Source organism: Nerophis lumbriciformis, linkage group LG05, assembly GCF_033978685.3.
Source record: "Nerophis lumbriciformis linkage group LG05, RoL_Nlum_v2.1, whole genome shotgun sequence".
NCBI lineage: Eukaryota > Metazoa > Chordata > Actinopteri > Syngnathiformes > Syngnathidae > Nerophis > Nerophis lumbriciformis.
Window position 1 is genome coordinate 56,039,511 of NC_084552.2, and position 27,685 is coordinate 56,067,195.

At 39.8% G+C, this 27,685-nt stretch overlaps 3 protein-coding genes across 6 annotated transcripts; 2 read left to right on the forward strand and 1 right to left on the reverse strand.

Moving 5' to 3' along the window:
- The first annotated feature begins 109 nt into the window (after positions 1-109).
- On the forward strand, positions 110-3,302 carry tprkb (Tp53rk binding protein). The gene is made up of 4 exons (XM_061959780.1): positions 110-346; positions 436-558; positions 2,863-3,039; positions 3,110-3,302. Exons 1-4 carry the CDS (start codon positions 206-208, stop codon positions 3,194-3,196), a joined length of 528 nt encoding a protein of 175 aa, XP_061815764.1. The 5' UTR covers positions 110-205; the 3' UTR covers positions 3,197-3,302.
- A 23-nt stretch (positions 3,303-3,325) lies between these two features.
- srr (serine racemase) lies at positions 3,326-12,651 on the reverse strand. Of its 3 annotated transcripts, none has more exons than XM_061959779.1 (7): positions 12,504-12,651; positions 12,194-12,390; positions 7,626-7,807; positions 7,427-7,557; positions 7,209-7,357; positions 7,057-7,146; positions 3,326-3,621 (listed from the first exon to the last, which is right to left on the reverse strand). In XM_061959779.1, the coding sequence occupies exons 2-7, from the start codon at positions 12,372-12,374 to the stop codon at positions 3,380-3,382; spliced, it is 975 nt and encodes a 324-aa protein (XP_061815763.1). In that variant the 5' UTR covers positions 12,375-12,390; positions 12,504-12,651; the 3' UTR covers positions 3,326-3,379. The 3 variants fall into 3 exon arrangements, with proteins under 3 accessions (XP_061815763.1, XP_061815760.1, XP_061815761.1); XM_061959776.1 differs by having other exon boundaries at positions 12,164-12,390; XM_061959777.1 differs by having other exon boundaries at positions 12,164-12,374; positions 12,504-12,608.
- On the forward strand, positions 7,245-27,526 carry trmu (tRNA 5-methylaminomethyl-2-thiouridylate methyltransferase). 2 transcript variants are annotated; one of them, XM_061959773.2, is made up of 11 exons: positions 7,245-7,380; positions 16,678-16,843; positions 16,908-17,014; positions 17,086-17,208; positions 22,603-22,775; positions 22,841-22,894; positions 22,958-23,024; positions 23,098-23,198; positions 26,019-26,163; positions 26,235-26,317; positions 26,382-27,526. In XM_061959773.2, the coding sequence occupies exons 2-11, from the start codon at positions 16,701-16,703 to the stop codon at positions 26,532-26,534; spliced, it is 1,149 nt and encodes a 382-aa protein (XP_061815757.1). In that variant the 5' UTR covers positions 7,245-7,380; positions 16,678-16,700; the 3' UTR covers positions 26,535-27,526. The 2 variants fall into 2 exon arrangements, with proteins under 2 accessions (XP_061815757.1, XP_061815756.1); XM_061959772.2 differs by lacking the exon at positions 7,245-7,380 and adding an exon at positions 12,662-12,803 and having other exon boundaries at positions 26,382-27,525.
- Positions 27,527-27,685: the final 159 nt, after the last annotated feature.

Consider the following 27,685-nt stretch of genomic DNA (forward strand, 5'->3'; position numbering starts at 1 on the left):
TTAAGTAATTTATCTATGGTGTATATAGTATAACAATGTACGTAGGGTGTAGTATTTCAGACCATTTAGCCATTTGTATTTAAATGTTTTTCCGAGGAGGCTACTTCCGGTGTTACAGTGTTATTAGTCCCCCTGACGCAGCCCCCAAGCTTGCGTGCTATGTGGAGCGTTTCCGCCTGTAATGTCTTATTTTTAAATCACCAACATGCATTTTTCTCATGAACTGGAGCTTTTCCCCGACCTTACCGTGACCCAGATACTTTTCAAAGATGTCAAAAATGCCGCTGAGCTGAGACAAAACGCCGTGGAGGGTAAAATAACCGGTGCATTGATCAACCCCACCATGGTGAGTTCAAGTGCACACTGAGAGGGGACTTACTTGGTAATAATTGTGTAAATAAGCGATTTGTAATGTTATATGTTGACTGTTTCCAGCTGCTGAGTCCCTTCCAAGTGCTGGTGGCTGCTAATAAGGCCGTCCACTTACACACAACTGGTAAAATGAAGACTAGAAGCCAGTTTTCCGAGATAATCTTTAACCTGTCCCCAACTAATAATGTAAGTTACTTGTTTCATTTATTATTTTATGGAGGTTCATGTGTGCCTTTACAAAGAAAGCTTTTTTTTTTTTTTTTTTTTAACTCTGAATGTGTGTGACATCACTTTTTGACATCCTTGCCAATTTTTTTTTTGCAATGTATTCACTTGACTACACGTTTAAAGTATATTTTTAATTTATGTACCGTATTTTCCGCACTATAAGGCGCACCTAAAAACCACAAATTTTCTCAAAAGCTGACAGTGCGCCTTATAACCCGGTGCGCTTTATATATGGATAAATATTAAGATTCATTTTCATAAAGTTTAGGTCTCGCAACTACGGTAAACAGCCGCCATCTTTTTTCCCCGTAGAAGAAGCGCGCGGTGCATGCTGGGATATGTGACGTTTCATTTCCATTTGTGTGTTTATGTAAAGACCCCAAAATGGCTCCTATTAAGTGTGTTGTCTGTCTAATTATAAATAATGCAGACGAGGCGTGTTAACTGAGTTCTCAACGTTTACTCACAGCGTGCTCATAACCACATTCTAACTGCCAGCATACAACGCTTATCAGGGCTACCGCGCATGCTCGTAACTATCGTTGCATGCTGGGTAGTGTAGTTGTTATATTTGCTAGCTCATAACAGCACATTGAGAGACACGCTTACGCGCTTAATTCAATACTCGCCGTCATTCCGGGTGGATTGACAAAAGACCTCCAGCCGCTAGATATTGGTGTCAACAGGGCATTCGAAGCTAGACTGCTAACTGCGTGGGAACAATGGATGACAGAAGGCGAACACACCTTCACTAAGACGAGGAGGCAGCGCCAGACGACGCCAACATCTGCCAGTGGATCGTAAATTTGCCCAACTTTTCACTTCGGACACCGAAGACGAAGGATTTACGAATGAAGAATAACTTCAGAAAGTGAGCGCTATGTTTATTTTGTGTGTTGTGACATTAACGTTCGAGCAACATTATGTTGCTATTGCTCTGCACTATTTTGAATTTTACTATGTTTGTGATTGCACATTTGCGTACATTTTGGGAGTGAACAGAGTTGTTAGAACGCTGGTTTTTAATATATTATTAAAGTTTGACTGACCTATCTGACTGTTTTTTTGACATTCCCTTTAGCGCAGCGTAGGCGCGGCTTATAGTCCGGGGCGGCTTATTGGTGGACAAAGTTATGAAATATGCCATTCATTGAAGGTGCGGCTAATAATCCGGTGCGCCTTATAGTGCGGAAAATACGGTAACTGAATTTGTTGCGTTCGAATTATGTGAACACATTTTTTTTACATCAATAAATAAACTGATATTTTCATAAAATTTCCATTTAATTTACTGCAAGTGGGTCTTGAGTTTTGAAGCAACAAATAGTTCTGCTCTAAAAAATTTTAAACTGCATTTTTTTCACAAATTCAATCAAATTATGGTAACAATTGTATCGTATAAAAAATTGTGAGCAAAATTAGAGTGTTTAAAATTTTTATTTGTTTAAATACAATTCAGTGCAGAAATATTTAAACGAAAATTATGAAATTAAAATAAATACTAAAAATAATGAAATTGTCAGCATAATATGATGTAAAAAAAAATCACTGCACCAAATTAAAATTAAAAAAAATCTGTTGTATAAGTTCCATCCATCCATCCATTTTCTACCGCTTATTCCCTTCGGGGTCGCGGGGGGCGCTGGAGCCTATCTCAGCTACAATCGGGCGGAAGGCGGGGTACACCCTGGACAAGTCGCCACCTCATCGCAGTTGCATGAGTTCAGTGTCAAAATAAGGTTTCGTAATGGACACAAATGAACCTCCATATATTTTTACTGTATTTACTTAACTACATGTTTAAAGTCAATTTGGAATTTATGTAACTGATTTTTTGCGTTTGAATTTTGTGAACACATTTACATCAAATGATGCTGATAATTTCATTAAATGGGTCTTGAGTTTTGAAGCAACACATACTTCTGCTCTGAATTTATTTAAACTGAATTTAACAAACTGAACTTTAAAACACACACATTTTGCTTACGATTTAAATCAAGTTAGCTATCAATTTTATTATATAAAAAATTGTAAGAAAAAGTTGTGTAATTACAAATTCAGTTTGTTAAAATACAGGGTTTTACAATTCAGTGCAGGATAATGTAATGCTGGAAAAACTCAAGACCCACTTATGGTAAATTAAATTAAACTATGAAATTAAAATTTTATGAAATTGTCAGTGTAATTTAATGTAAAAAAAAAATATCTAATTTTTACTCTATTTACTTGACTTCACATTTAAAGTAAATTTTGCCCTGACAGATCAGTGATGCCTTCAAAAAGTTTGGGGTCTCGGATGGTGACGACTCAGTCCTCGTGGTCCTAGTCCACAAGAAAGAGGAATCCCATCTTGTGTCAGACATCACAGCCAAAGTGGACGGACAGCAGGTTCCAGTGGACGACATGTCCTCGCTCTCAGACCGTGCAAAGATTAAAAAGGTGCCCTGGTGGAATAACGCACATTTCACCGCTATTGTGTTCTTTCTAAGATCCCCATCTTGGTTTGCAGCTGTACAAAGTCAGCCCTCAGGAGGAGAAGTGCGGGACTCTTCTGGATGCAGTCGTATGCAGGATGGCCATTAAGGATGTCATGTAGCTGCAACATTCATTTCTCCATATAGTGTTCTTTTTAAGCGTCACTCTAAATAATGGACACATCTAGCATCATCATTTTAATTTGCTACAAAAATGCAAAAACTGAATTAAAATTTTTTTTTATTTTTTTGTTGTTGTCAATTTTACTGTTCCGACTCCATTATTGAGTTGCAGACTCGTCTTGTCAGTCTGGGAAGTTTCCAAGCTCGTCTTTGCCGATGTTTCCGCCACTGAGGATGCACACAACGTTCTTCCCTTCAAGTTCAGGGATCTTGTTAGAAGCGATGGCGGCAAAGGCAGCAGAGCCTGACGGCTCCACCACCAGACCCGCCTTGTAGAGGGCGGACACGGCGGCCTTGATGTCGTCATCGCTCACCAGGACGATCCCTTCCACGTAACGCTGGCACAGCTCGTAGGGCAGCGTGCCTGAAAGGTATGTAGGACTTGGGAGTTATTCGAGTACACACTTGCGTACCAGTATTATAGTCTTTAAGGTATTTTTTAAAGCCGTGGTGTTCACTGCTTTGTGTTTTAATGCTTTTACACATTTCAGTTGGTTAAAATATTGTATAGGAATACTCTATGAGAAAATTCTAATTAAAATGAAATGTTTGTAAAGTATGCAAAATCATAATTTTGCAAAATTATTAGTGCTGTCAAATGTTTAAATTCCTAATCAGATTAATCACTTTTGCATTTTGATTAATCCTGATTCATCGCAGAAAATTACTTGCGTGCATAATTGAAATTAACTTTAAAAAATACCCCAATCATATTGACACACATGCAATTTTATTGTCAACGTTTTTTAAATCATTAACCTAAATGCACATATTTTGCCCAGAACCTGGTAGTAGTTTTATACAAAGTACCAAAGTATCTAAAGCAGGTGTGTCCAAACTACGAAACATTGAATCATTTATAAACGCATTTTCTCCGGCAGCACGGTGGTACAGGGTTTAGTGCATGTGGATCACAAAAATGGTTGTGTGGAGTTTGCATGTTCTCCTCGTGACTGCGTGGGTTCCCTCTGAGTACTCCGGCTTCCTCCCACCTCCAAAGACATGCACCTGGGGATAGGTTGATTGGCAACACTAAATTGGCCCTAGTGTGTGAATGTTGTCTGTCTATTTGTGTTGGCCCTGTGATGAGGTGTACCCCACCTGAATGCAGCTGAGATAGGCTCCAGCACCCCCCGCGACCCCAAAAAAGGGAAAAGCAATAGAAAATGGATGGATGCATTTTCTCCGACTTAACTTCCACCTGTCCCACGATAGACACACCAATAAGCTTGTTTATAGATGTACAATAAAACTCATAGGAAGTTGCCATTTGTTATAACTTTGTGACATGATTCAATGCACATTAATGAACATATAACATATTAATGTGACAAATTGTAGCCAAAGGCTGATTTCCATCTGCATCTGATTGCAAAGAAACAAGCCCAGGGCTCCCACTAATTCAGCTTTATAGTGAGTTGTATTTTTCATGCACTTATTTTTGCTGTATTTATCTGGCACAAGTGGAAAGCCTGTCTCTGAAACTAATGTCTACATTAAACCGGTCCGTGGTGCAAAAAAGGTTGGGGACCACTGCTGTACAGCATCGCACTGCACTTTCATCCATCCACCCATTTTCTACCGCTTGTCCCTTTCGGGGTCGCAGGAGGTGCTGGAGCCTCAGCTGCATTCGGGCGGAAGGCGGGATAGACCCTGGACAAGTAGGCACTTCATCGCAGGGCCAACACAGACAAATAGACAACATTCACACTCACATTTACACACTGGGGTCAATTTCATAATAATCTTAAATACCAAGCCGGCCTCTGAATTCTGCAATTTGCTGCCATATTATGGACAATGTGAGTAAATAATTTATATATATATATATATACACACATAGTTTTATATATACACACATATTTATATTTATGTATCTATCTATCTATCTATCTATCTATATACACACACATACTGTATCTCTGTGTGTATATATATATATATATATATATATATATATATATATATATATATATATATATATATATATATATATATATATATATATATATATATATATATATATATATATATATATAAACCTGATTGCCCCCTCAACGGGGGGTGCTTACAAACATCAGTTGTCTACCAATCTAAGGTAATACGCAAGGACATTAACACATCCGACACATATGTAGGATTAACCGAGGGTGAATTCAAAACCAGATGGAACAATCACAAGGCTTCTTTCAGGAACAAAAACCTGCGAAATACCACAGAACTCAGCAAACACATTTGGGACCTCAAAGACAATAATGTTGAATATTCAATAACATGGCAAATTCTTGCATCCAGCACACCTTACAATAGTGGTAATAAAAGATGCAACCTATGCTTGAAAGAGAAACTGTTTATTATTTACCGTCCAGACCTGTCATCCCTCAACAAGCGCAGCGAAATTGTAACAGCATGCCGCCATAGACGGAAACACCTCCTAGGTAACACATGAGCCAATCACCACGCCCCTAGGCCAGCCTGTACCCACCCACTCTGTGCCCTATATAAACCATGGTATGCGAATGCTCCCATTAAAATCTCCTGATGATTGAGGGTACCCCCCCTCATGAAACAGGCCTGTAGAGATGAAATAGTCTTGTGATTTTTTTCCCACACATACATATATATATATATATATATATATATATATATATACATACATACATACACACACACGTTACATTCTCTTGGCCCTCGGCCAAAACATTTTTTTTTAGCCCAATGCGGCCCTTCAAGTCAAAAGGTTTGGACGCCCTGATCCAAAGTATGCATTGACCTGATCAATGACAGTAAAACAACCTGCTCTGCCTTTCAGGTGTCTATCTGTCATTGAGGTAAAACAACATATGGGCTCTAATTAAATGGTGTGATTACACCATGTTGATATATAATTAATGATGTTTTGTGATTTATTGCATGAGTTAGCCTTTTTTTTTTTTACAGCCCTAATATTTATTATTTTTGTATTACATATATATTTTGAAATATAATAAAAATACATAATAAAAAATAATACAAATACTTCAAAAATGATGTGCATATACCATACATAATTGTTACTTTTAAATTAAAATATGATTAAGGACACACTTATTGGTTTAAAATATTTAAATACAATGTGCTGTGTTAGGATTACACACTTATACTAGATAGCGGCAGGGGCGCCGAAAAGTGGGGGTAAAGGAGACGGATCCTAGGGGCCCATGATGGAGGGGGGCCCAGAGAGGCCCCTAATGATGATGAAATTATAATACAGAAAAAATAATGACACTGTGTTGGGGGCCCTGTAAAGATTATTTTCATGGGGCCCAAAATCCCTAGCGGCGCCCCTGGATAGCGGGTCTAGAATATAAAGATGAACATGATATAAGAAGACAGCTTAGGGCCAGGCTGTGTGCTTAAAACTTTAAATTTATTGCAAATTGTCATTTGGACTCATCATATTTCAAATAATAATATACAGATACTCCCAGTAATGTACAATTTAACATTTTTTATTGTACTCAATATTACACAGTTTTTTTCATCCGTATTTGAGATTTTATTGGCAAATGTGTTTTTAACCTGCAGTCACTTCGGGTCAACAGATGAAAATAAGCTTGTATGCAATGTGCAATATATGTATTGTGCAATGTGCCTATTAAAAAAACAAATACATTGAAACTATTTATATTATTTTACATAATATTCTATGAAATAATGTATTTCTTTTATTAGTATGTTATTTATTTTTTAGTATAATATAATTTCACTTTTGCATTGTTTTATACTGCAACAGACAGGATGATGTCATGGATATTACCTGCAAACGGCGGCGCAAGTCCTGACGCAACACTGCGTGTGTCCATGGCCACCGGCCTCTTCTCTATGAAGCTCCTGTGCATGGTACAGGCTGCACTCAAACACAACATTCACATCAGCACCGATTCTGTTGATTTAAATATCATATTTTACCTCCTTCTGGTTCCACTCCGTAGATTCTGCTCATCTCACATCCTGACAGCTTGACTGCAGCCGCCACTCCAGCCAGCAGTCCACCTCCTCCGCAGCACACCACCACCACGTCGGGCTCAGGCACCACCTCCAGGATCTCCAGGCCCAGACTGAACGCGCGCACAATTAAAAGGTGACCCGTTGGCATTTCTTCCTTGTTATTCCAACCTCGAGTGTACCTGGCATGCCCTGCTATGAGATCCAGGTCGTCGTAGGAGTGCAGGAAAGTCATGTTATGCTCCTGAACGCAACGCATCACCTCATTCATCAGACAGGAAGTGGGAACTCGCTCCACGTCGACCCCGAAACCCTACAAAGAAATAAACAAACACATTACCACGTTAAAATGGGATTTGCGCCTGGTGTGTGACCTCTGACCTGTATAAGGACGGATCTGGACACCGGGGCGGTTTCGGGCATCACCACTTTGCCTTTCCAGCCGTAGTGTTTTGACGCGTACGCAAACGACCTCCCGTAATTCCCGGCAGACATGGTGACAAAATGACCACCTTCTGGTCTCCTGGCAAACTGATTGGCCACGCCTCTAATTTTAAAGGACCCTGCAATTGTAAAAGACATGCACCATGTTTAGACGTGGGGGACTTTGACAAAATCTCCCCAAACTTGCCCCAACCGTTTGTGCAGCAATTTTTTTTGTCCAACTAATAAAGTTTTTATGTTAACGTGCTATCATTCATAACCAGCGCCCCCCACACACACACACCTTGTCACAAGTCTCCCCAAACTGGTCCCATTCGTGTGTGATGCAATTTGTTTCTGTCCAAATCAGGGGTGCCCAAACATTTCGCCTCCAAGGGCCAAAGTGAAAATGCGCCAATGGTCCATGAGCCCACAGCCATTTTCACCATGAAACAGCACCACCAGTGAGGAATTTAGCTTCATATAACCATAGATTTATTTCAATTAACATGTAATTTTGCATTTTGTATGCTCATTTTGAGTAAAAAGGTAATTTCCTGCAGATTTTCAGCTTTTCCAGGTGTTATTTTATAACCAACTCTTCATAGATATTTCATCTGATGGCATTTAAACTTCACTCGGACAGGTTAGACAAATGGCGGGTGCTAAATTTCATGAGTTTGTTTTTTTCACTATAGGACGTGGGCAAAGCAAGATTATCCTTTCCCATAGAGCTTCGAAAAGTAAAATTTTTACTGTATAGCAGGGGTCTCAAATTCAAACGCAACAAGTTTGCCTGTAAAAATAAATAAATATAGCTTTTACGATAAAAAAAAAGGCAGCTCTGTCACCAGAAAAAAAAACATAACAATTACTGTTTTTTTACACTAAATTACTGAAAATTTAAAAACTGTAACAGTGTTGTTTTTATCTCAAAATTTTTGTGACCGATCTGACGGTTTTTTTCCATAAAACCTATTGCCATTTTTTTTTACAGTGCAATACCACCGAATTGAAAATCAGTACCACTATTATTTTTACCGTAAAAAAAAAAATTTTTTTTATTATATTATTATAATAAATTATTTATATATATATGTATATATTTATTTATATATAATATAATAAATTATGTATTATATTCATATTATTACAATATTTATCATTTATATATTATTTTATTATAAAACCACGTTTATACCATAACAACTATATTATTTAGACAAAAAAATAAGCACTAAATGCAGCACAGACAAATGAGACACGAACTTTTGACAAGGTGGGATGGGGGGGGGGTGAATGACATCACCAGTCAGAAATGGTATTTTAGAATAACTTTAAAGCCTAACGGCACAAACGATTGGAACAAGTTTGTGGAGAATTTTGACAAGGCCAACTTCACACAACGTGTAGTTTAGTGTGTACAAAAGCGTGGTTACAATTAAGCAGAGGTGGGTAGTAACGCGCTACATTTACTCCGTTACATCTACTTGAGTAACTTTTGGGATAAATTGTACTTCTAAGAGTAGTTTTAATGCAACTTACTTTTACTTTTACTTGAGTATATTTATAGAGAAGAAACGCTACTTTTACTCCGCTACTTTTATCTACATTCAGCTCGCTACTCGCTATTAATTTTTATCGATCTTTTAATGCACGCTTTGTTTGTTTTGGTCTGTCAGACAGACCTTCAAAGTGCCTGCGTTACTGGTGACGTTTCACTCCGTTCCACCAATAAAATGCAGTCACTAGTGACGTTTGACTCCGTTCCACCAATCAGATGCAGTCACTGGTGACGTTGGACCAATCAAACAGAGCCAGGCGGTCACATGACCTGACTTAAACAAGTTGAAAAACTTATTGGGGTGTTACCATTTAGTGGTCAATTGTACGGAATATGTACTGTACTGTGCAATCTACTAATACAAGTTTCAATCAATCAATCAAAAGTGTGAAGGAAAAAATACACTTTTTTATTTCAAACGTACATCCCGTCACAAGCCTAAAGACTGACTGCACAGTTCCTGTCTTCACAATAAAAGTGCCGCTCCATCGCGCCTGCGCTTTCAAAATAAGAGTCTCCGAAAGCCAGCGCAAACAAGCTAGCAAGCTACGGAATTTGCCGCCAATGTATTTCTTGTAAAGTGTGTGAAAACGAATATGGAAGCTGGACAAATAAGATACCAAAAACCAAACACTTTCATGTGGTATTAGACAGAAAGGAGGAACTTTTTTTCTCCTGCATTTGAAAACGTGGACGTTAAGCACTGCTGTCTGATTACAATCAATGCAAGTCATCAGAATCAGGTAATACACCAACTTATATTCTTGTCTTCATGAAAGAAAGGAATCTATATGTGTTAAACATGCATGTATATTCATTAAAACACCATTAACATGTAAACAAAAACGGCAAAATAAATAAATATAAATGATATACTGTATATATCAATGTATGTGTATCCATCCATCCATTTTCTACCGCTTATTCCCTTTGGGGTCGCGGGGGGCGCTGGAGTCTATCTCAGCTACAATCGGGCGGAAGGCGGGGTACACCCTGGACAAGTCGCCACATCATCGCAGGGCCAACACAGATAGACAGACAACATTCACACACTAGGGCCAATTTAGTGTTGCCAATCAACTTATCCCCAGGTGCATGTCTTTGGAGGTGGGAGGAAGCCGGAGTACCCGGAGGGATATGTATATATATATACACAGGTAAAAGCCAGTAAATTAGAATATTTTGAAAAACTTGATTTATTTCAGTAATTGCATTCAAAAGGTGTAACTTGTACATTATATTTATTCATTGCACACAGACTGATGCATTCAAATGTTTATTTCATTTAATTTTGATGATTTGAAGTGGCAACAAATGAAAATCCAAAATTCCGTGTGTCACAAAATTAGAATATTACTTAAGGCTAATACAAAAAAGGGATTTTTAGAAATGTTGGCCAACTGAAAAGTATGAAAATGAAAAATATGAGCATGTACAATACTCAATACTTGGTTGGAAATCCTTTTGCCTCAATTACTGCGTTAATGCGGCGTGGCATGGAGTCGATGAGTTTCTGGCACTGCTCAGGTGTTATGAGAGCCCAGGTTGCTCTGATAGTGGCCTTCAACTCTTCTGCGTTTTTGGGTCTGGCATTCTGCATCTTCCTTTTCACAATACCCCACAGATTTTCTATGGGGCTAAGGTCAGGGGAGTTGGCGGGCCAATTTAGAACAGAAATACCATGGTCCGTAAACCAGGCACGGGTAGATTTTGCGCTGTGTGCAGGCGCCAAGTCCTGTTGGAACTTGAAATCTCCATCTCCATAGAGCAGGTCAGCAGCAGGAAGCATGAAGTGCTCTAAAACTTGCTGGTAGACGGCTGCGTTGACCCTGGATCTCAGGAAACAGAGTGGACCGACACCAGCAGATGACATGGCACCCCAAACCATCACCCAACCATGCAAATTTTGCATTTCCTTTGGAAATCGAGGTCCCAGAGTCTGGAGGAAGACAGGAGAGGCACAGGATCCACGTTGCCTGAAGTCTAGTGTAAAGTTTCCACCATCAGTGATGGTTTGGGGTGCCATGTCATCTGCTGGTGTCGGTCCACTCTGTTTCCTGAGATCCAGGGTCAACGCAGCCGTCTACCAGCAAGTTTTAGAGCACTTCATGCTTCCTGCTGCTGACCTGCTCTATGGAGATGGAGATTTCAAGTTCCAACAGGACTTGGCGCCTGCACACAGCGCAAAATCTACCCGTGCCTGGTTTACGGACCATGGTATTTCTGTTCTAAATTGGCCCGCCAACTCCCCTGACCTTAGCCCCATAGAAAATCTGTGGGGTATTGTGAAAAGGAAGATGCAGAATGCCAGACCCAAAAACGCAGAAGAGTTGAAGGCCACTATCAGAGCAACCTGGGCTCTCATAACACCTGAGCAGTGCCAGAAACTCATCGACTCCATGCCACGCCGCATTAACGCAGTAATTGAGGCAAAAGGAGCTCCAACCAAGTATTGAGTATTGTACATGCTCATATTTTTCATTTTCATACTTTTCAGTTGGCCAACATTTCTAAAAATCTCTTTTTTGTATTAGCCTTACACAATATTCTAATTTTGTGACACACGGAATTTTGGATTTTCATTTGTTGCCACTTCAAATCATCAAAATTAAATGAAATAAACATTTGAATGCATCAGTCTGTGTGCAATGAATAAATATAATGTACAAGTTACACCTTTTGAATGCAATTACTGAAATAAATCAAGTTTTTCAAAATATTCTAATTTACTGGCTTTTACCTGTATATATATATGATATGTGTGTGTATGTTACTCATCAGTTACTCAGTACTTGAGTAGTTTTTTCACAACATACTTTTTACTTTTACTCAAGTAAATATTTGGGTGACTACTCATTACTTTTACTTGAGTAATACATCTCTAAAGTAACAGTACTCTTACTTGAGTACAATTTCTGGCTACTCTACCCACCTCTGCAATTAAGAGCTTGTTCTCTCTCACCGGTTCGTTGCATGTTCTCCAGTTTGATGTGGATGTTGCAAGCCTTGTTGAGAGGCAAGGTGGTCTGGCTCCAGGGGACCATAGGGGTGTTGATGACCCCCAAAGGACTGCTTTTGACCGTCTCCCTGGCTTCTAACAGAAGATCCAGGGTGACACTATCAGCAGACACATCCTCACCCATCTGTGCAAAGACACAGCTGAAACGTGGTAAAAATGAACATCATTGTTAATTCAACATTTCCAGTCCAACATACATGTTTATTTTTGTAAACTAGTAAACTAACTAAATACATATTTAACCACCACTAACCTTATTCGCCAAAACGCAAGTAGTGTGTAACAGCCCTGTGGAGTTTGTTTCCAGCTAAAATATAATGTTCCGCTTTGACCGGCGGTTCCAGCCGGACCTTTTTCCAGAGCGGACCACAACTATGGCCGCCTCCGTTACGTGACCAATGAGCGGGGTTTTCGTTCTTTCGCTTAGCTTAATACAACATTAGATAAGTGACCAGGAGTTATTTCTAAAATATGGGTGTTATAAGGCACGTCGTGTGCGCCATGTCCGGCGGCGTTGACAGCTCCGTTGCGGCCTTGATACTGAAGAGAAGAGGTAAGAACCGAACCCCCACGGGTCAGTTCATTAGGTACACTACTGACGTCGATTACAAGAACTATATCAACTCGTGATGTGCGATACTACTTTGTTTTTTCAGTCCGATACAGAGTCAAATCCAGGCTGGTATTGGCGATACCGATACTTGGTGCAAATACACCTCATGTGTCTGCTGTTCCAAGTGATAACTTGTCTCATAGCATGAATAATACAAGACAGTTAATTATTTATATACAGGTAAAAGCCAGTAAATTAGAATATTTTGAAAAACTTGATTTATTTCAGTAATTGCATTCAAAAGGTGTAACTTGTACATTATATTTATTCATTGCACACAGACTGATGCATTCAAATGTTTATTTCATTTAATTTTGATGATTTGAAGTGGCAACAAATGAAAATCCAAAATTCCGTGTGTCACAAAATTAGAATATTACTTAAGGCTAATACAAAAAAGGGATTTTTAGAAATGTTGGCCAACTGAAAAGTATGAAAATGAAAAATATGAGCATGTACAATACTCAATACTTGGTTGGAGCTCCTTTTGCCTCAATTACTGCGTTAATGCGGCGTGGCATGGAGTCGATGAGTTTCTGGCACTGCTCAGGTGTTATGAGAGCCCAGGTTGCTCTGATAGTGGCCTTCAACTCTTCTGCGTTTTTGGGTCTGGCATTCTGCATCTTCCTTTTCACAATACCCCACAGATTTTCTATGGGGCTAAGGTCAGGGGAGTTGGCGGGCCAATTTAGAACAGAAATACCATGGTCCGTAAACCAGGCACGGGTAGATTTTGCGCTGTGTGCAGGCGCCAAGTCCTGTTGGAACTTGAAATCTCCATCTCCATAGAGCAGGTCAGCAGCAGGAAGCATGAAGTGCTCTAAAACTTGCTGGTAGACGGCTGCGTTGACCCTGGATCTCAGGAAACAGAGTGGACCGACACCAGCAGATGACATGGCACCCCAAACCATCACTGATGGTGGAAACTTTACACTAGACTTCAGGCAACGTGGATCCTGTGCCTCTCCTGTCTTCCTCCAGACTCTGGGACCTCGATTTCCAAAGGAAATGCAAAATTTGCATGGTTGGGTGATGGTTTGGGGTGCCATGTCATCTGCTGGTGTCGGTCCACTCTGTTTCCTGAGATCCAGGGTCAACGCAGCCGTCTACCAGCAAGTTTTAGAGCACTTCATGCTTCCTGCTGCTGACCTGCTCTATGGAGATGGAGATTTCAAGTTCCAACAGGACTTGGCGCCTGCACACAGCGCAAAATCTACCCTTGCCTGGTTTACGGACCATGGTATTTCTGTTCTAAATTGGCCCGCCAACTCCCCTGACCTTAGCCCCATAGAAAATCTGTGGGGTATTGTGAAAAGGAAGATGCAGAATGCCAGACCCAAAAACGCAGAAGAGTTGAAGGCCACTATCAGAGCAACCTGGGCTCTCATAACACCTGAGCAGTGCCAGACACTCATCGACTCCATGCCACGCCGCATTAACGCAGTAATTGAGGCAAAATGAGCTCCAACCAAGTATTGAGTATTGTACATGCTCATATTTTTCATTTTCATACTTTTCAGTTGGCCAACATTTCTAAAAATCCCTTTTTTGTATTAGCCTTAAGTAATATTCTAATTTTGTGACACACGGAATTTTGGATTTTCCTTTGTTGCCACTTCAAATCATCAAAATTAAATGAAATAAACATTTGAATGCATCAGTCTGTGTGCAATGAATAAATATAATGTACAAGTTACACCTTTTGAATGCAATTACTGAAATAAATCAAGTTTTTCAAAATATTCTAATTTACTGGCTTTTACCTGTATATATGTATATATATATATATATATATAATTTTTTTTACCTATCAAATACACAGTAATGAAAACACAGTTGTTCTACTAACTGTACTGTGCTTGCTGCTTACTAAAAAAAACAAAAAAAACACTTACTGGGGTTCAATCCCCACCTTCTACCATCCTAGTCACGTCCGTTGTGTCCTTGGGCAAGACACTTCACCCCTTGCTCCTGATGGCTGCTGGTTAGCGCCTTGCATGGCAGCTCCCGCCATCAGTGTGTGAATGTGTGTGTGAATGGGTGAATGTGGAAATACTGTCAAAGCGCTTTGAGTACCTTGAAGGTAGAAAAGCGCTATAGAAGTATAACCCATTTATCATTTATTTATTTACCTTTCACTATTTGAGTAGCCTTTGTTCTGACATTTGAGTACTGGCGAGCGATCTCTGAATCCGGGAACATATCCTTCACGGATTTGTTGAAGACATCCGCAAATGAGAACGGGATGTTGCTTCCAGCTATCAGCATAGCCATCTTTGTCTCGGCATATGCTACACCATCGGGTCTCCATTTAGCGAGGTGGCCCATAATACCGGGCTGGGACCGGTGCTGCGCTGCCGCCGCCTTGTGCTTCGCTGACCGTTCATGAGTGACTATATCCGTTCGTCCACCGTGTTCTATGGAGAAGTCTGTTTTACAAAATGTACAGGCAGCATACCCCTTCCCCTTCGAACTGTCCTGGATAAACTGAAATTCTTGTTTCCATTCGTTTTGGAACTTACAAGCGTATTTCTTCATCTTACTCGCCGTCGGCGTCGCCGTGGCTGTACCTTCCTCGTTCTTCTGCTTCGTCTCCTTGTTGTGTGTCCAGTTGTGCACTCTCTAAAAGCCGTAGATGTTATAACGTGATTGGGCCGGCACGCTGTTTATATCGTGGAAAAGCGGACGTGAAAACAGGCTGTCGTCACTCAGGTCCGCATGGAGCTGGAGGGGACGTGCCTTTAAGCCACGCCCCCTCCAGCTCCGGCTGGAAATCGGGAGAATATTTGTCCCGGGAGGTTTTCGGGAGAGATGCTGAAATTCAGGAGTCTCCCGGAAAATTCGGGAGGATTGGCAAGTATGCTTGCAATCCATCCATCCATCCATTTTCTTCCGCTTATCCGAGGTCGGGTCGCGGGGGCAGCAGCCTAAGCAGAGAAGCCCAGACTTCCCTCTCCCCAGCCACTTCGTCCAGCTCCTCCCGGGGATCCCGAGGCGTTCCCAGGCCAGCCGGGAGACATAGTCTTCCCAACGTGTCCTGGGTCTTCCCCTTGGCCTCCTGCCGGTCGAACGTGCCCCAAACACCTCCTTAGGGAGTCGTTCGAGTGGCATCCTGAGCAGATGCCCGAACCACCTCATCTGGCTCCTCTCGATGTGGAGGAGCAGCGGTTTTACTCTGAGCTCCTCCCGGATGACAGCGCTTCTCACCCTATCTCTAAGGGAGAGCCCCGCCACCCGGCGGAGGAAACTCATTTCGGCCGCTTGTACCCGTGATCTTGTCCTTTTGGTCATAACCCAAAGCTCATGACCATAGGTGAGGATGGGAATGTAGATCGACCGGTAAATTGAGAGCTTTGCCTTCCGGCTCAGCTCCTTCTTCACCACAACGGATCAATACAGCGTCCGCATTACTGAAGACGCCGCACCGATCCGCCTGTCGATCTCACGATCCACTCTTCCCCCACTCGTGAACAAGACTCAGAGGTACTTGAACTCCTCCACTTGGGGCAAGATCTCCTCCCCAACCTGGAGATGGCACTACAGTTACATGTAAATAACGCTCCGCAAAAACATCCAAGATTGACCAATTGCCTCATTCACAATCACAAGTTTAGTTACTTTTTTTTAGCACATTATCTAAAAAAACGAAAGTATCAAAAGTATTGATATTTTGATTTGAGAATCAATATGACAGCATAAATACCATATATCAGCGGTTTCACTATTTCAGTTTTGATCGGCAAATCACTACTATAAACAACTTCGACTGAAACTGGTGTAAATCACTTGTAAATATTCAATTGTGCCTTTGAAGGCTATAATGTGACTGGGGTGTTCATGAAAAACTGGGACTCCCTGGATGAGAGCGGAGTGTGCACTACAGAGAAGGACTGTGAGGACGCCTACAAAGTGTGCCAAAGCCTTGACATCCCCTTCCATCAAGTGTCATATGTTAAAGAGTACTGGCATGAAGTTTTCAGGTATGTTAAGGTACTCTGTGCAAATCATAACCCCAGTTTTTGACATATTCATGCCCCTTTGCAGTAATCTGTTGAAAGAATATGAGAAAGGCAGGACTCCAAACCCAGACATTATCTGCAACAAGCATATCAAATTCCATCATTTCTACAAATATGCGATCACAACTCTGGGTAAGTCTCGTTTTAAGATGTGCATTATGTGTTCAGCGATGGGTATTTTAGTCTTTTTTTTTGACACACAGGTGGTGATGCCATGGCGACCGGGCACTACGCGAGGACCTCCCAGGAGGACGAAGAGGTTTTCCAGCAGACCCGCAAAACCTTGCCCCTCGTGTTGTTCAGAAACCGCTTCGAGTTCAGAAACCGTACGTTTGTTTTTTTGCCTCGTTGCTTACAATTTGTCCCTCAGCTATTCACACTTCACTCTATCGCATATTTTTTTTAAAGCGTATTATAGGTATTTTTGGACTGAATTAACCCTTGTGCAATCTGAAGATTGAAGTACTACTACAATCCAAAAAGGACCCGCTCATACAAAAGCCAGCAATTATAATTAGTTTTTTTTTTTTTTTACTGTCAACACTTGAAATCTTTTAACAACTTCAGATCTATATTGATTTGTATTTATTTCTTATTTTTTTATGTTTTATGGCCTTTTTGTCAAGAATAACAGCTGTTTTTTATAATGGGGAAAATGGAAAATATTCAATGTTATACGTATACTAGCCAAGATAATTTTTATTGCATTTCAGTGGTTTAATGACAGTTTAATTAATTTATGCTTATCAAAGCTCTAAAAAATATGCATAGGTTTTATGGTGCCATCTGGTTGTTAAACTGTGCAATTACACCAAAACAATATACAGGTAAAAGCCAGTAAATTAGAATATTTTGAAAAACTTGATTTATTTCAGTAATTGCATTCAAAAGGTGTAACTTGTACATTATATTTATTCATTGCACACAGACTGATGCATTCAAATGTTTATTTCATTTAATTTTGATGATTTGAAGTGGCAACAAATAAAAATCCAAAATTCCGTGTGTCACAAAATTAGAATATTACTTAAGGCTAATACAAAAAAGGGATTTTTAGAAATGTTGGCCAACTGAAAAGTATGAAATTGAAAAATATGAGCATGTACAATACTCAATACTTGGTTGGAGCTCCTTTTGCCTCAATTACTGCGTTAATGCGGGGTGGCATGGAGTCGATGAGTTTCTGGCACTGCTCAGGTGTTATGAGAGCCCAGGTTGCTCTGATAGTGGCCTTCAACTCTTCTGCGTTTTTGGGTCTGGCATTCTGCATCTTCCTTTTCACAATACCCCACAGATTTTCTATGGGGCTAAGGTCAGGGGAGTTGGCGGGCCAATTTAGAACAGAAATACCATGGTCCGTAAACCAGGCACGGGTAGATTTTGCGCTGTGTGCAGGCGCCAAGTCCTGTTGGAACTTGAAATCTCCATCTCCATAGAGCAGGTCAGCAGCAGGAAGCATGAAGTGCTCTAAAACTTGCTGGTAGACGGCTACGTTGACCCTGGATCTCAGGAAACAGAGTGGACCGACACCAGCAGATGACATGGCACCCCAAACCATCACTGATGGTGGAAACTTTACACTAGACTTCAGGCAATGTGGATCCTGTGCCTCTCCTGTCTTCCTCCAGACTCTGGGACCTCGATTTCCAAAGGAAATGCAAAATTTGCATGGTTGGGTGATGGTTTGGGGTGCCATGTCATCTGCTGGTGTCGGTCCACTCTGTTTCCTGAGATCCAGGGTCAACGCAGCCGTCTACCAGCAAGTTTTAGAGCACTTCATGCTTCCTGCTGCTGACCTGCTCTATGGAGATGGAGATTTCAAGTTCCAACAGGACTTGGCGCCTGCACACAGCGCAAAATCTACCCGTGCCTGGTTTACGGACCATGGTATTTCTGTTCTAAATTGGCCCGCCAACTCCCCTGACCTTAGCCCCATAGAAAATCTGTGGGGTATTGTGAAAAGGAAGATGCAGAATGCCAGACCCAAAAACGCAGAAGAGTTGAAGGCCACTATCAGAGCAACCTGGGCTCTCATAACACCTGAGCAGTGCCAGAAACTCATCGACTCCATGCCAAGCCGCATTAATGCAGTAATTGAGGCAAAAGGAGCTCCAACCAAGTATTGAGTATTGTACATGCTCATATTTTTCATTTTCATACTTTTCAGTTGGCCAACATTTCTAAAAATCCCTTTTTTGTATTAGCCTTAAGTAATATTCTAATTTTGTGACACACGGAATTTTGGATTTTCATTTGTTGCCACTTCAAATCATCAAAATTAAATGAAATAAACATTTGAATGCATCAGTCTGTGTGCAATGAATAAATATAATGTACAAGTTACACCTTTTGAATGCAATTACTGAAATAAATCAAGTTTTTCAAAATATTCTAATTTACTGGCTTTTACCTGTATGTATTATTTTTAAATCGGCAAGAATGAGATTCAGTCAAGCTTACCATTGACTGTACACAATTACTCTTAGGATCCAAAAGCGACCTGATTATAAAAGTGTCATAAGTCAGCAATTTTTTTTGTTTTACTTTCAACACTTGAAGCCTTTTAACAACTTCACATCTATATTAATATATTTTATATATTTGTTTTATAGCCTTTTTGTTAAGAATAACAACTGTTTTTATAATGGGTAAATGCAAAATATGCAATATTTTCTAAAAAAAAAAGAGTTGCAGGGTGTAATTTTTGAGTTTGGGTATTTACAGTCTTGACAAATACATTAAAAAATTCAATAGAGTAGACAAGTAGACACAAATATTATTTTTACAGTGCCCACTGAGCTAAAATGAGGGAGAAAGCAGGCAGGAGTTGGTTGAGTTTCCATTGCATTTCAGTGATTTAATGACAGCTAATGAATTCACGCTGGTCAAAGCTCTGAGAAATATGCTTTGTTTTCTGGTGCCGTTCGGTGGTTAAGCTGCGCAATTACACCAAAACTTGTTCTTGAATGCTCAAGAATAAAATTATCTCGGTTTTCACAGAGAAAACATAGGAAAGTACCAGGATTACCGTCTGTTAAAAAATAAAAAGTCAAATTATAAAAAGTAATAGAGTCAAGTCATAATGGGAAAGAGTTCTTAAAGAATGTGCGTGTACTTTCTTTTTATGTCATATTCTGACAATGTTGTAATCAAAAACACAATGCAATTTTATTTTTAAAAGATAGTAAAAAACACAGTTGTGAAATTTCAGACCGCTAAGTCTGAAACTGAACATATGACATAAGGAACATATGTAACACTTGTTTTGAGCCTTCGGGCTGAACAAGGGTTCATTAAGCATTTTCAAGCATAACAATTGGCTATAAGAACTCTAGAAAGAGGTTCCGCAGCCTCCGAAGCAGAACCTCCAGGTTCTGTAACAGCTTCTTCCCTCAAGCCGTAAGACTCTTGAACGCATCATAATTAAATTATCCCCTCAACTCCCCCCAAAATGGATTAACTCGCTGGAATAAAAAAGACAATATAACATACATCCATAAACGTGGAAGCATGTGAAAAAGTGCAATATATTTATCTGTATAGTAATCTATTTATATATTTATATATCTTTGTATATATTTATTTATTTTATATATCCATCCATCCATCCATTTTCTACCGCTTATTCCCTTTTGGGGTCGCGGGGGGCGCTGGAGCCTATCTCAGCTACAATCGGGCGGAAGGCGATATATATATCTTATATAATATAAATATATTTATTTTATATATATATATTATATATATAATTTATATATATTTATTTATTTATATATGCACCTTATTGCTTTTTTATCCTGCACTAGCATGAGCTTATGTAACGAAATTTCGTTCTTATCTGTGCTGTAAAGTTCAAATTTGAATGACAATAAAAAGGAAGTCTAAGTCTAAGTCTAAAAAATATCAATTCTACTGTAGCATTGGCCACTGGATGAGACCAAACCAATCAAAGTGCGCAATTTAGTATCGTGGTCACTGATTTGCTTAACCTCAAGCAGCATTACTATATTGGATTAAACCAGTGTAAACATGACTAAAGGGTGTTATTTCACCCTCTAAACCCTGAACCACTAAATAATTGACAGAACGGTCCACTCTGTTTCCTGAGATCCAGGGTCAACGCAGCCGTCTACCAGCAAGTTTTAGAGCACTTCATGCTTCCTGCTGCTGACCTGCTCTATGGAGATGGAGATTTTAAGTTCCAACAGGACTTGGCGCCTGCACACAGCGCAAAATCTACCCGTGCCTGGTTTACGGACCATGGTATTTCTGTTCTAAATTGGCCCGCCAACTCCCCTGACCTTAGCCCCATAGAAAATCTGTGGGGTATTGTGAAAAGGAAGATGCAGAATGCCAGACCCAAAAACGCAGAAGAGTTGAAGGCCACTATCAGAGCAACCTGGGCTCTCATAACACCTGAGCAGTGCCAGAAACTCATCGACTCCATGCCACGCCGCATTAACGCAGTAATTGAGGCAAAAGGAGCTCCAACCAAGTATTGAGTATTGTACATGCTCATATTTTTCATTTTCATACTTTTCAGTTGGCCAACATTTCTAAAAATCCCTTTTTTGTATTAGCCTTAAGTAATATTCTAATTTTGTGACACACGGAATTTTGGATTTTCATTTGTTGCCACTTCAAATCATCAAAATTAAATGAAATAAACATTTGAATGCATCAGTCTGTGTGCAATGAATAAATATAATGTACAAGTTACACCTTTTGAATGCAATTACTGAAATAAATCAAGTTTTTCAAAATATTCTAATTTACTGGCTTTTACCTGTGTATATATATATTTATTTATTTATTTTTTACAAAAATCAACTTATTATTTTCAATTTGTATCATATTTGACAAAGCCGGTCACAAAACATTATTTTTTATAACAAAATATATTGCATCAAATATCCATCATGTTATTTTCAAACATAAAAAGAACATTCGTCATCATCATCTTTCCCCAGCTGTTGCAGGTCACTTGAATTATCATTCTTTATCATTTTCAAAGCATCTTCAATGTTGTAATTATTTGGCATCTAAAAAAACCGTACAAAAAGTCAACATCGTCATGTATTTTTTTAAATGTTGATTTGTTTTTCTTTCTCTCATAAAAATCAGAAAGCTATCATTTATTATTGCAACACACAGTGAGTGATCACCACAAAGTAATACAGCAAATTAGATATGTATATTTTGCCTCTAAATGTATTATATTTGTCATTTAAACACATTTGTTTATTTGAAAAATCTAAAGACTGTATATTGCTGGATGGTATTTATAATGCATGAAATGCAATAAATTGCGAATTGACTAATTTAGAGTTATAGTACCTGCTGTTTCAAAGTTGATATGCACATTTTATGATAAGTCAATTACTGCCCTTATGTGGATGATGCGTTTGATGCATGTATCTGATCTGGTACGTCAGGCTTTTTAGGAAAAAACTAATCACTCTGCTGTACAGGGCTCAAAAACGCATGTATCACTTACGATACGTTTTGGCATAATAGGGTTAATTTGTTGAGTTCTCTCATAAAAAAATATTTAGAAGGTTTGAATGTTTAATGATCCAGCTATGAAAATATTCCATTTATACTGAATAATTCCTACTTTGTGGAAATTGATTTACCACGGTCAGGCCCAGAACCAATTAAATGCGATAGACAAGGGTTTACTGTAGTCCTTGCTGACTCGTCTCTGTCTTCTGTCTCGACAGCGGTGAGAATGTACAAAGGGGCCGACCTGTTCAAAGACCAAACCTTCTTCCTTAGTCAAATCTCCCAGGATGCCTTGCGGCAAACCTTGTTCCCGCTCGCCGGGCTCACAAAGGAGTTTGTGAAAAAGATGGCGGCAGAAGCCGGCTTTCACCATGTGCTACAGAAGAAAGAGGTACTAAATATAAAGAGCACACATAGAGAGAATGTTTCAATTGCAGCTTGAGTTTGATGTTTTAGAGCATGGGCATCTGCTTCATTGGGGAGAGGAACTTTGAAAACTTCATTTTGGAGGTAAGCTTTGTATGTGAGGCATTTTTAATGACTTACCAACACATGAATACATTTTCCCTCCAGTACCTCGAACCTAAACCTGGCAACTTTGTGTCCATAGAGGATGGCAGTGTTTTGGGAACACACAAAGGTATTGTTTTACACTGCAGTTGTGGGCGGAGCCTAAGTGAACTGACATCCTTTTACCTGTAAATCAATTTAAGGGTGGTTCACTCTGACGCTGGGCCAGAGGGCGCGAATAGGAGGCCTTAAGGATGCCTGTTTTGTGGTCGACAAAGACATTGTTACCGGCGACGTGTTCGTGGTGAGATTGCTTTTTTAAGCTCCAAACATTTAAAGGTGGGGTGTCCAAACTTTTTCCACTAAGGGCCGCATATTGAAAAGTCAAAGTATGATATTTTTGATATTTTTTTAATAAGAAAAATAGTAAAAACAGATATTATATATATATTTACAGACAAAGTTGTGTCAGCTCTGTATTATCGGTGACTAAGTATATTATTATTCATTATTAGAATAATATTTTTCTCATTACATTGCGATCGTTTTGCTCTTTTTTTCTTATATTTTTACTTTTCTTTTTTCCCCTGTGGGAATACAATAATATTACTATAAAACGATTCTGTAACTGCACAACCTAGTGTGTAAAACATTCTGCCTGTACGAACATATTAATGGTCAGTTACACATTTAACAGTGTTTAATATTGTTGAAGTTTTTTCAAATTAATTAATTTATTAGTTAGTAAATTATTATTTTAAACTTTTGATTGACTCGCAAACTATTTTAATTTGTTTTACTTTTTATTTCGAGAGCTTTTAATAGTTTAGATCGGGGTGTCTAAACTTTTTCCACCAAGGGCGTCATACAGAAAAGCCAAATATACAAGGGCCATTTTGGTATTTTTTATTTTTAAAAATGTGTTAAAACAGAAATTATATATATTTAAAGAAAAAGCTTTGTGTTAAGTGTGTTATTATTAATTATTAGTTTGAAAATGTCAGCTTTTTCTCATTAAATTCAGATTTTTCTGTCCTTTTTCTTACATTTTTACTTTTCTATTTCCCTTTGTAAGAATATGATAATAATAATAATAATAAAACGATTGTGTAACTGCATAACCTCGTGTGTCAAAAATTTTGCCTGTACGAAAATATTAATGTTCAGTTACACATTTAACAGTGTTTATTATTGTTGTAAATTTTTCAAATTAATTCATTAGTTACCGTATTTTCCGCACTATAAGGCGCACCTAAAAACCACAAATTTTCTCAAAAGCTGACAGTGCGCCTTATAACCCGGTGCGCTTTATTACGATTCATTTTCATAAAGTTTCGATCTCGCAACTTCGGTAAACAGCCGCCATCTTTTTTCCCGGTAGAACAGGAAGCGCTTCTTCTTCTACGCAAGCAACCGCCAAGGAAAGCACCCGCCCCCATAGAACAGGAAGCGCTTCTTCTTCTACTGTAAGCAACCACCCGCCCCCGGAAGAAGAAGAAAAAACGCGCGGATATCACCGTACGTTTCATTCCCTGTTTACATCTGTAAAGACCACAAAATGGCTCCTACTAAGCGACAAGGATCCGGTTCATAAAAAGACGCAATCTCTCCATCCGCACACGGATTACTACCGTATTTCACAGCAACTGATATTCCTGTGAACCGCACTGTGGAACGGGAGCACGTACGGTGAATATTCGCACCACAGGGAATGAGAAGTCATCCTTCACTGTGGTTCTAGCTTGCCATGCTAACTTCCACCCATGGTGATATTCAAAAGGAAGACCTTGCCAAAAGAGACCTTTCCAGCCGGCGTCATCATAAAAGCTAACTCGAAGGGATGGATGGATGAAGAAAAGATGAGCGAGTGGTTAAGGGAAGTTTACGCGAAGAGGCCGGGTGGCTTTTTTCACACAGCTCCGAAGGCGAACACACCTTCACTAAGACGGGCAGACAGCGCCGGACGACATACGCCAACATTTGCCAGTGGATCGTAAATGCCTGGGCAGATATTTCGGTCACAACTGTGGTCCGAGCTTTCCGGAAGGCAGGATTCACAGAACTACTGGACAACAACAGCGACACTGACTCCGATGACTTCGACGAGACGGAACCGGCCATTTTGGATCCCACGCTTGCGCAACTTTTCAATTCGGACACCGAAGACGAAGAATTCGAAGGATTTACGAATGAAGAATAACTTCAGAAGGTGAGCGCTATGTTTATTTTGTGTGTTGTGACATTAACGTTCGAGCAACATTATGTTGCTATTGCTCTACACCATTTTGAATTTTACTATGTTTGTGATTGCACATTTGCGTACATTTTGGGACAGAGTTGTTAGAACGCTGGTTTTCAATATATTATTAAAGTTTGACTGAACTATCTGACTGTTTTTTTGACATTCCCTTTAGCGCAGCGTAGGCGCGGCTTATAATCCGGGGCGGCTTATTGGTGGACAAAGTTATGAAATATGTAATTCATTGAAGGTGCGGCTAATAATCCGGTGCGCCTTATAGTGCGGAAAATACGGGTAAATTATTTTTTATTTTTTTTAAATGACTAACAAACTAATTAAACTTTGTTTATATTCTTATTTTATTATATTTTTATTTTGAGAGCTTTTAATAGTTAAGATTAGGGGTGTCTAAACTTTCTTCACCAAGGGCCGCCTACTAAAAAGTCAAGTATACCGTGGCCAAATTGATATTTTTTATTTAAAAAATTTTTTTTTTAACATTTCATGATGAATATTTAAAGACAAAACGTTGTGTTATAGGTGACTAAGTGTATTATTATTAATTATTAGTTTGACAATTTCAGCTTTTTCTCATTACATTCCGATTTTCTGCTCTTTTTTTTCCTTACATTTTCACTTTTTTTTTCTGACAACATGCTGCGAGCCAATAAAACTCGGTCCTTTGGACACCTCTGATTTTAGAACAAACTGTGCCCGCCGGTTGTATGGAGGATAATGACAGCAAATTTGTAAAATCAAGTCATCTGCTGCAAAAGTACTCTAGTTTTGTATATATTCACAGTTTCTCTGCTGACCCATTTAGGCACAAGAGCAATAGCGCTCACTTTTGTGGGCGTGGCTTCTCTAAACCCTTTCTTCTCTTAGGCCCCGTCCACCAACCACCCGTCTCTCTTCCGTGACACCGTGAAAACGGACCGCTTCCACTGGTTAACGATGGACCCACCTCCCGAACTGGCCCGTAACAAGACGATGGAGTGCAGCTTCCGATTCATCCACCAGATGCCGCTAAGTGTGTTGTTTAACGCCGCAGAAAAACATCTTTTTGACTGAGGTTGTGTTTATTTTGATTTACACTTCCAGTTCCTTGCACTGTGACTCTAAACATGGATGGCTCTGTGTGGATCTCACTCTCGCACACGGTCAGAGCTTTAACACCTGGACAGGTAATCTTAATGAATTCCGCTATAACGCACAACAAGGTGCCTAAAGTGATGCATTCCGTGTCAGTTTGCGGTGCTCTACAAAGGCGACGAGTGTCTGGGGAGCGGCAAGATCATCCAGCTCGGCCCCAGCGAGTTCACCATCCAGAGGGGACGGGAATGTTCGGCGGCGGCGACGCAGCTCAGAAAGGAGAAGCAGAACCCAGAACCAGTCAGATGACACAACCTCAGAAAGTACACCATCTTTTAAGTACTTATTGCACATCATTTTAATGCACACTGACGGTCAAACACTGTTTTCTACTGTTTTTGACGTAAAATAGTTTTAGTTAGATTGCAAAACTCAAGCTAGAAACCTGTTAACTCTTCTGTTGTATTATTCAATAACTCCTCTTGTGCCAAGTCAGCAGTTCAGTTTTTCTCTTTAAAAAGCACTGTAAGATATTAGCATATGAATATGAAAAGGGAAAAACGCAATTATTGACAAAAAGGTAAGTGCCTTTTTGACTGTGACACAATGCAAGAGCGCTCTATTTGAGGCAGGTTATTAAAGCTGTCAATGTATGGCTTTGTTTTTAGCTTAATTTTATTCAAGGGTAATAATGAGGACAGGATTGCTTGTGTGTTGTAGTACAACTTTTATACACAGGTGGCGATGTTGCACAAGGTAAGCCATACCTTATTCAATTTTTTTAAACGCTCAGGAGTGCTTTTTTGTGATATATTTAATTCAATTTAAAGCCTAACTATGTATTTAAATGTGGAATATTTCCTTTAAACCTTTATATTGAAAATTATACTAAAATGCCAGTGAATACATAGAAACCCTCCAGTGAGGGTTGGACTCCGCCAAGGCTGCCCTTTGTCACCGATTCTGTTCATAACTTTTATGGACAGAATTTCTAGGCGCAGTCAAGGCGTTGAGGGGATCCGGTTTGGTGGCTGCAGGATTAGGTCTCTGCTTTTTGCAGATGATCTGGTCCTGATGGCTTCATCTGGCCAGGATCTTCAGCTCTCGCTGGATCGGTTCGCAGCCGAGTGTGAAGCGACTGGGATGAGAATCAGCACCTCCAAGTCCGAGTCCATGGTTCTCGCCCGGAAAAGGGTGGAGTGCCATCTCCGGGTTGGGGAGGAGATCTTGCCCCAAGTGGAGGAGTTCAAGTACCTAGGAGTCTTGTTCACGAGTGAGGGAAGAGTGGATCGTGAGATCGACAGGCGGATCGGCGCGGCGTCTTCAGTATTGCGGACGCTGTATCGATCCGTTGTGGTGAAGAAGGAGCTGAGCCGGAAGGCAAAGCTCTCAATTTACCGGTCGATCTACGTTCCCATCCTCACCTATGGTCATGAGCTTTGGGTTATGACCGAAAGGAC

Bases quoted from the DNA above. Each gene is read 5' to 3' on its own strand.
- tprkb (XM_061959780.1), top strand. From the start codon at position 206: ATGCATTTTTCTCATGAACTGGAGCTTTTCCCCGACCTTACCGTGACC. The intron at 347-435 runs GTGAGTTCAAGT...GACTGTTTCCAG, and splicing joins CATTGATCAACCCCACCATG to CTGCTGAGTCCCTTCCAAGT. The intron at 559-2,862 runs GTAAGTTACTTG...TTGCCCTGACAG, and splicing joins ACCTGTCCCCAACTAATAAT to ATCAGTGATGCCTTCAAAAA.
- srr (XM_061959776.1), bottom strand. From the start codon at position 12,374: ATGGGTGAGGATGTGTCTGCTGATAGTGTCACCCTGGATCTTCTGTTA. The intron at 7,558-7,625 runs GTCAGAGGTCAC...ATTTCTTTGTAG, and splicing joins CCAGATCCGTCCTTATACAG to GGTTTCGGGGTCGACGTGGA. The intron at 7,358-7,426 runs GTACACTCGAGG...GCGCGCGTTCAG, and splicing joins CTCATAGCAGGGCATGCCAG to TCTGGGCCTGGAGATCCTGG.
- trmu (XM_061959772.2), top strand. From the start codon at position 12,722: ATGGGTGTTATAAGGCACGTCGTGTGCGCCATGTCCGGCGGCGTTGAC. The intron at 22,895-22,957 runs GTAAGCTTTGTA...TTTTCCCTCCAG, and splicing joins TTGAAAACTTCATTTTGGAG to TACCTCGAACCTAAACCTGG. The intron at 26,318-26,381 runs GTAATCTTAATG...ATTCCGTGTCAG, and splicing joins GAGCTTTAACACCTGGACAG to TTTGCGGTGCTCTACAAAGG.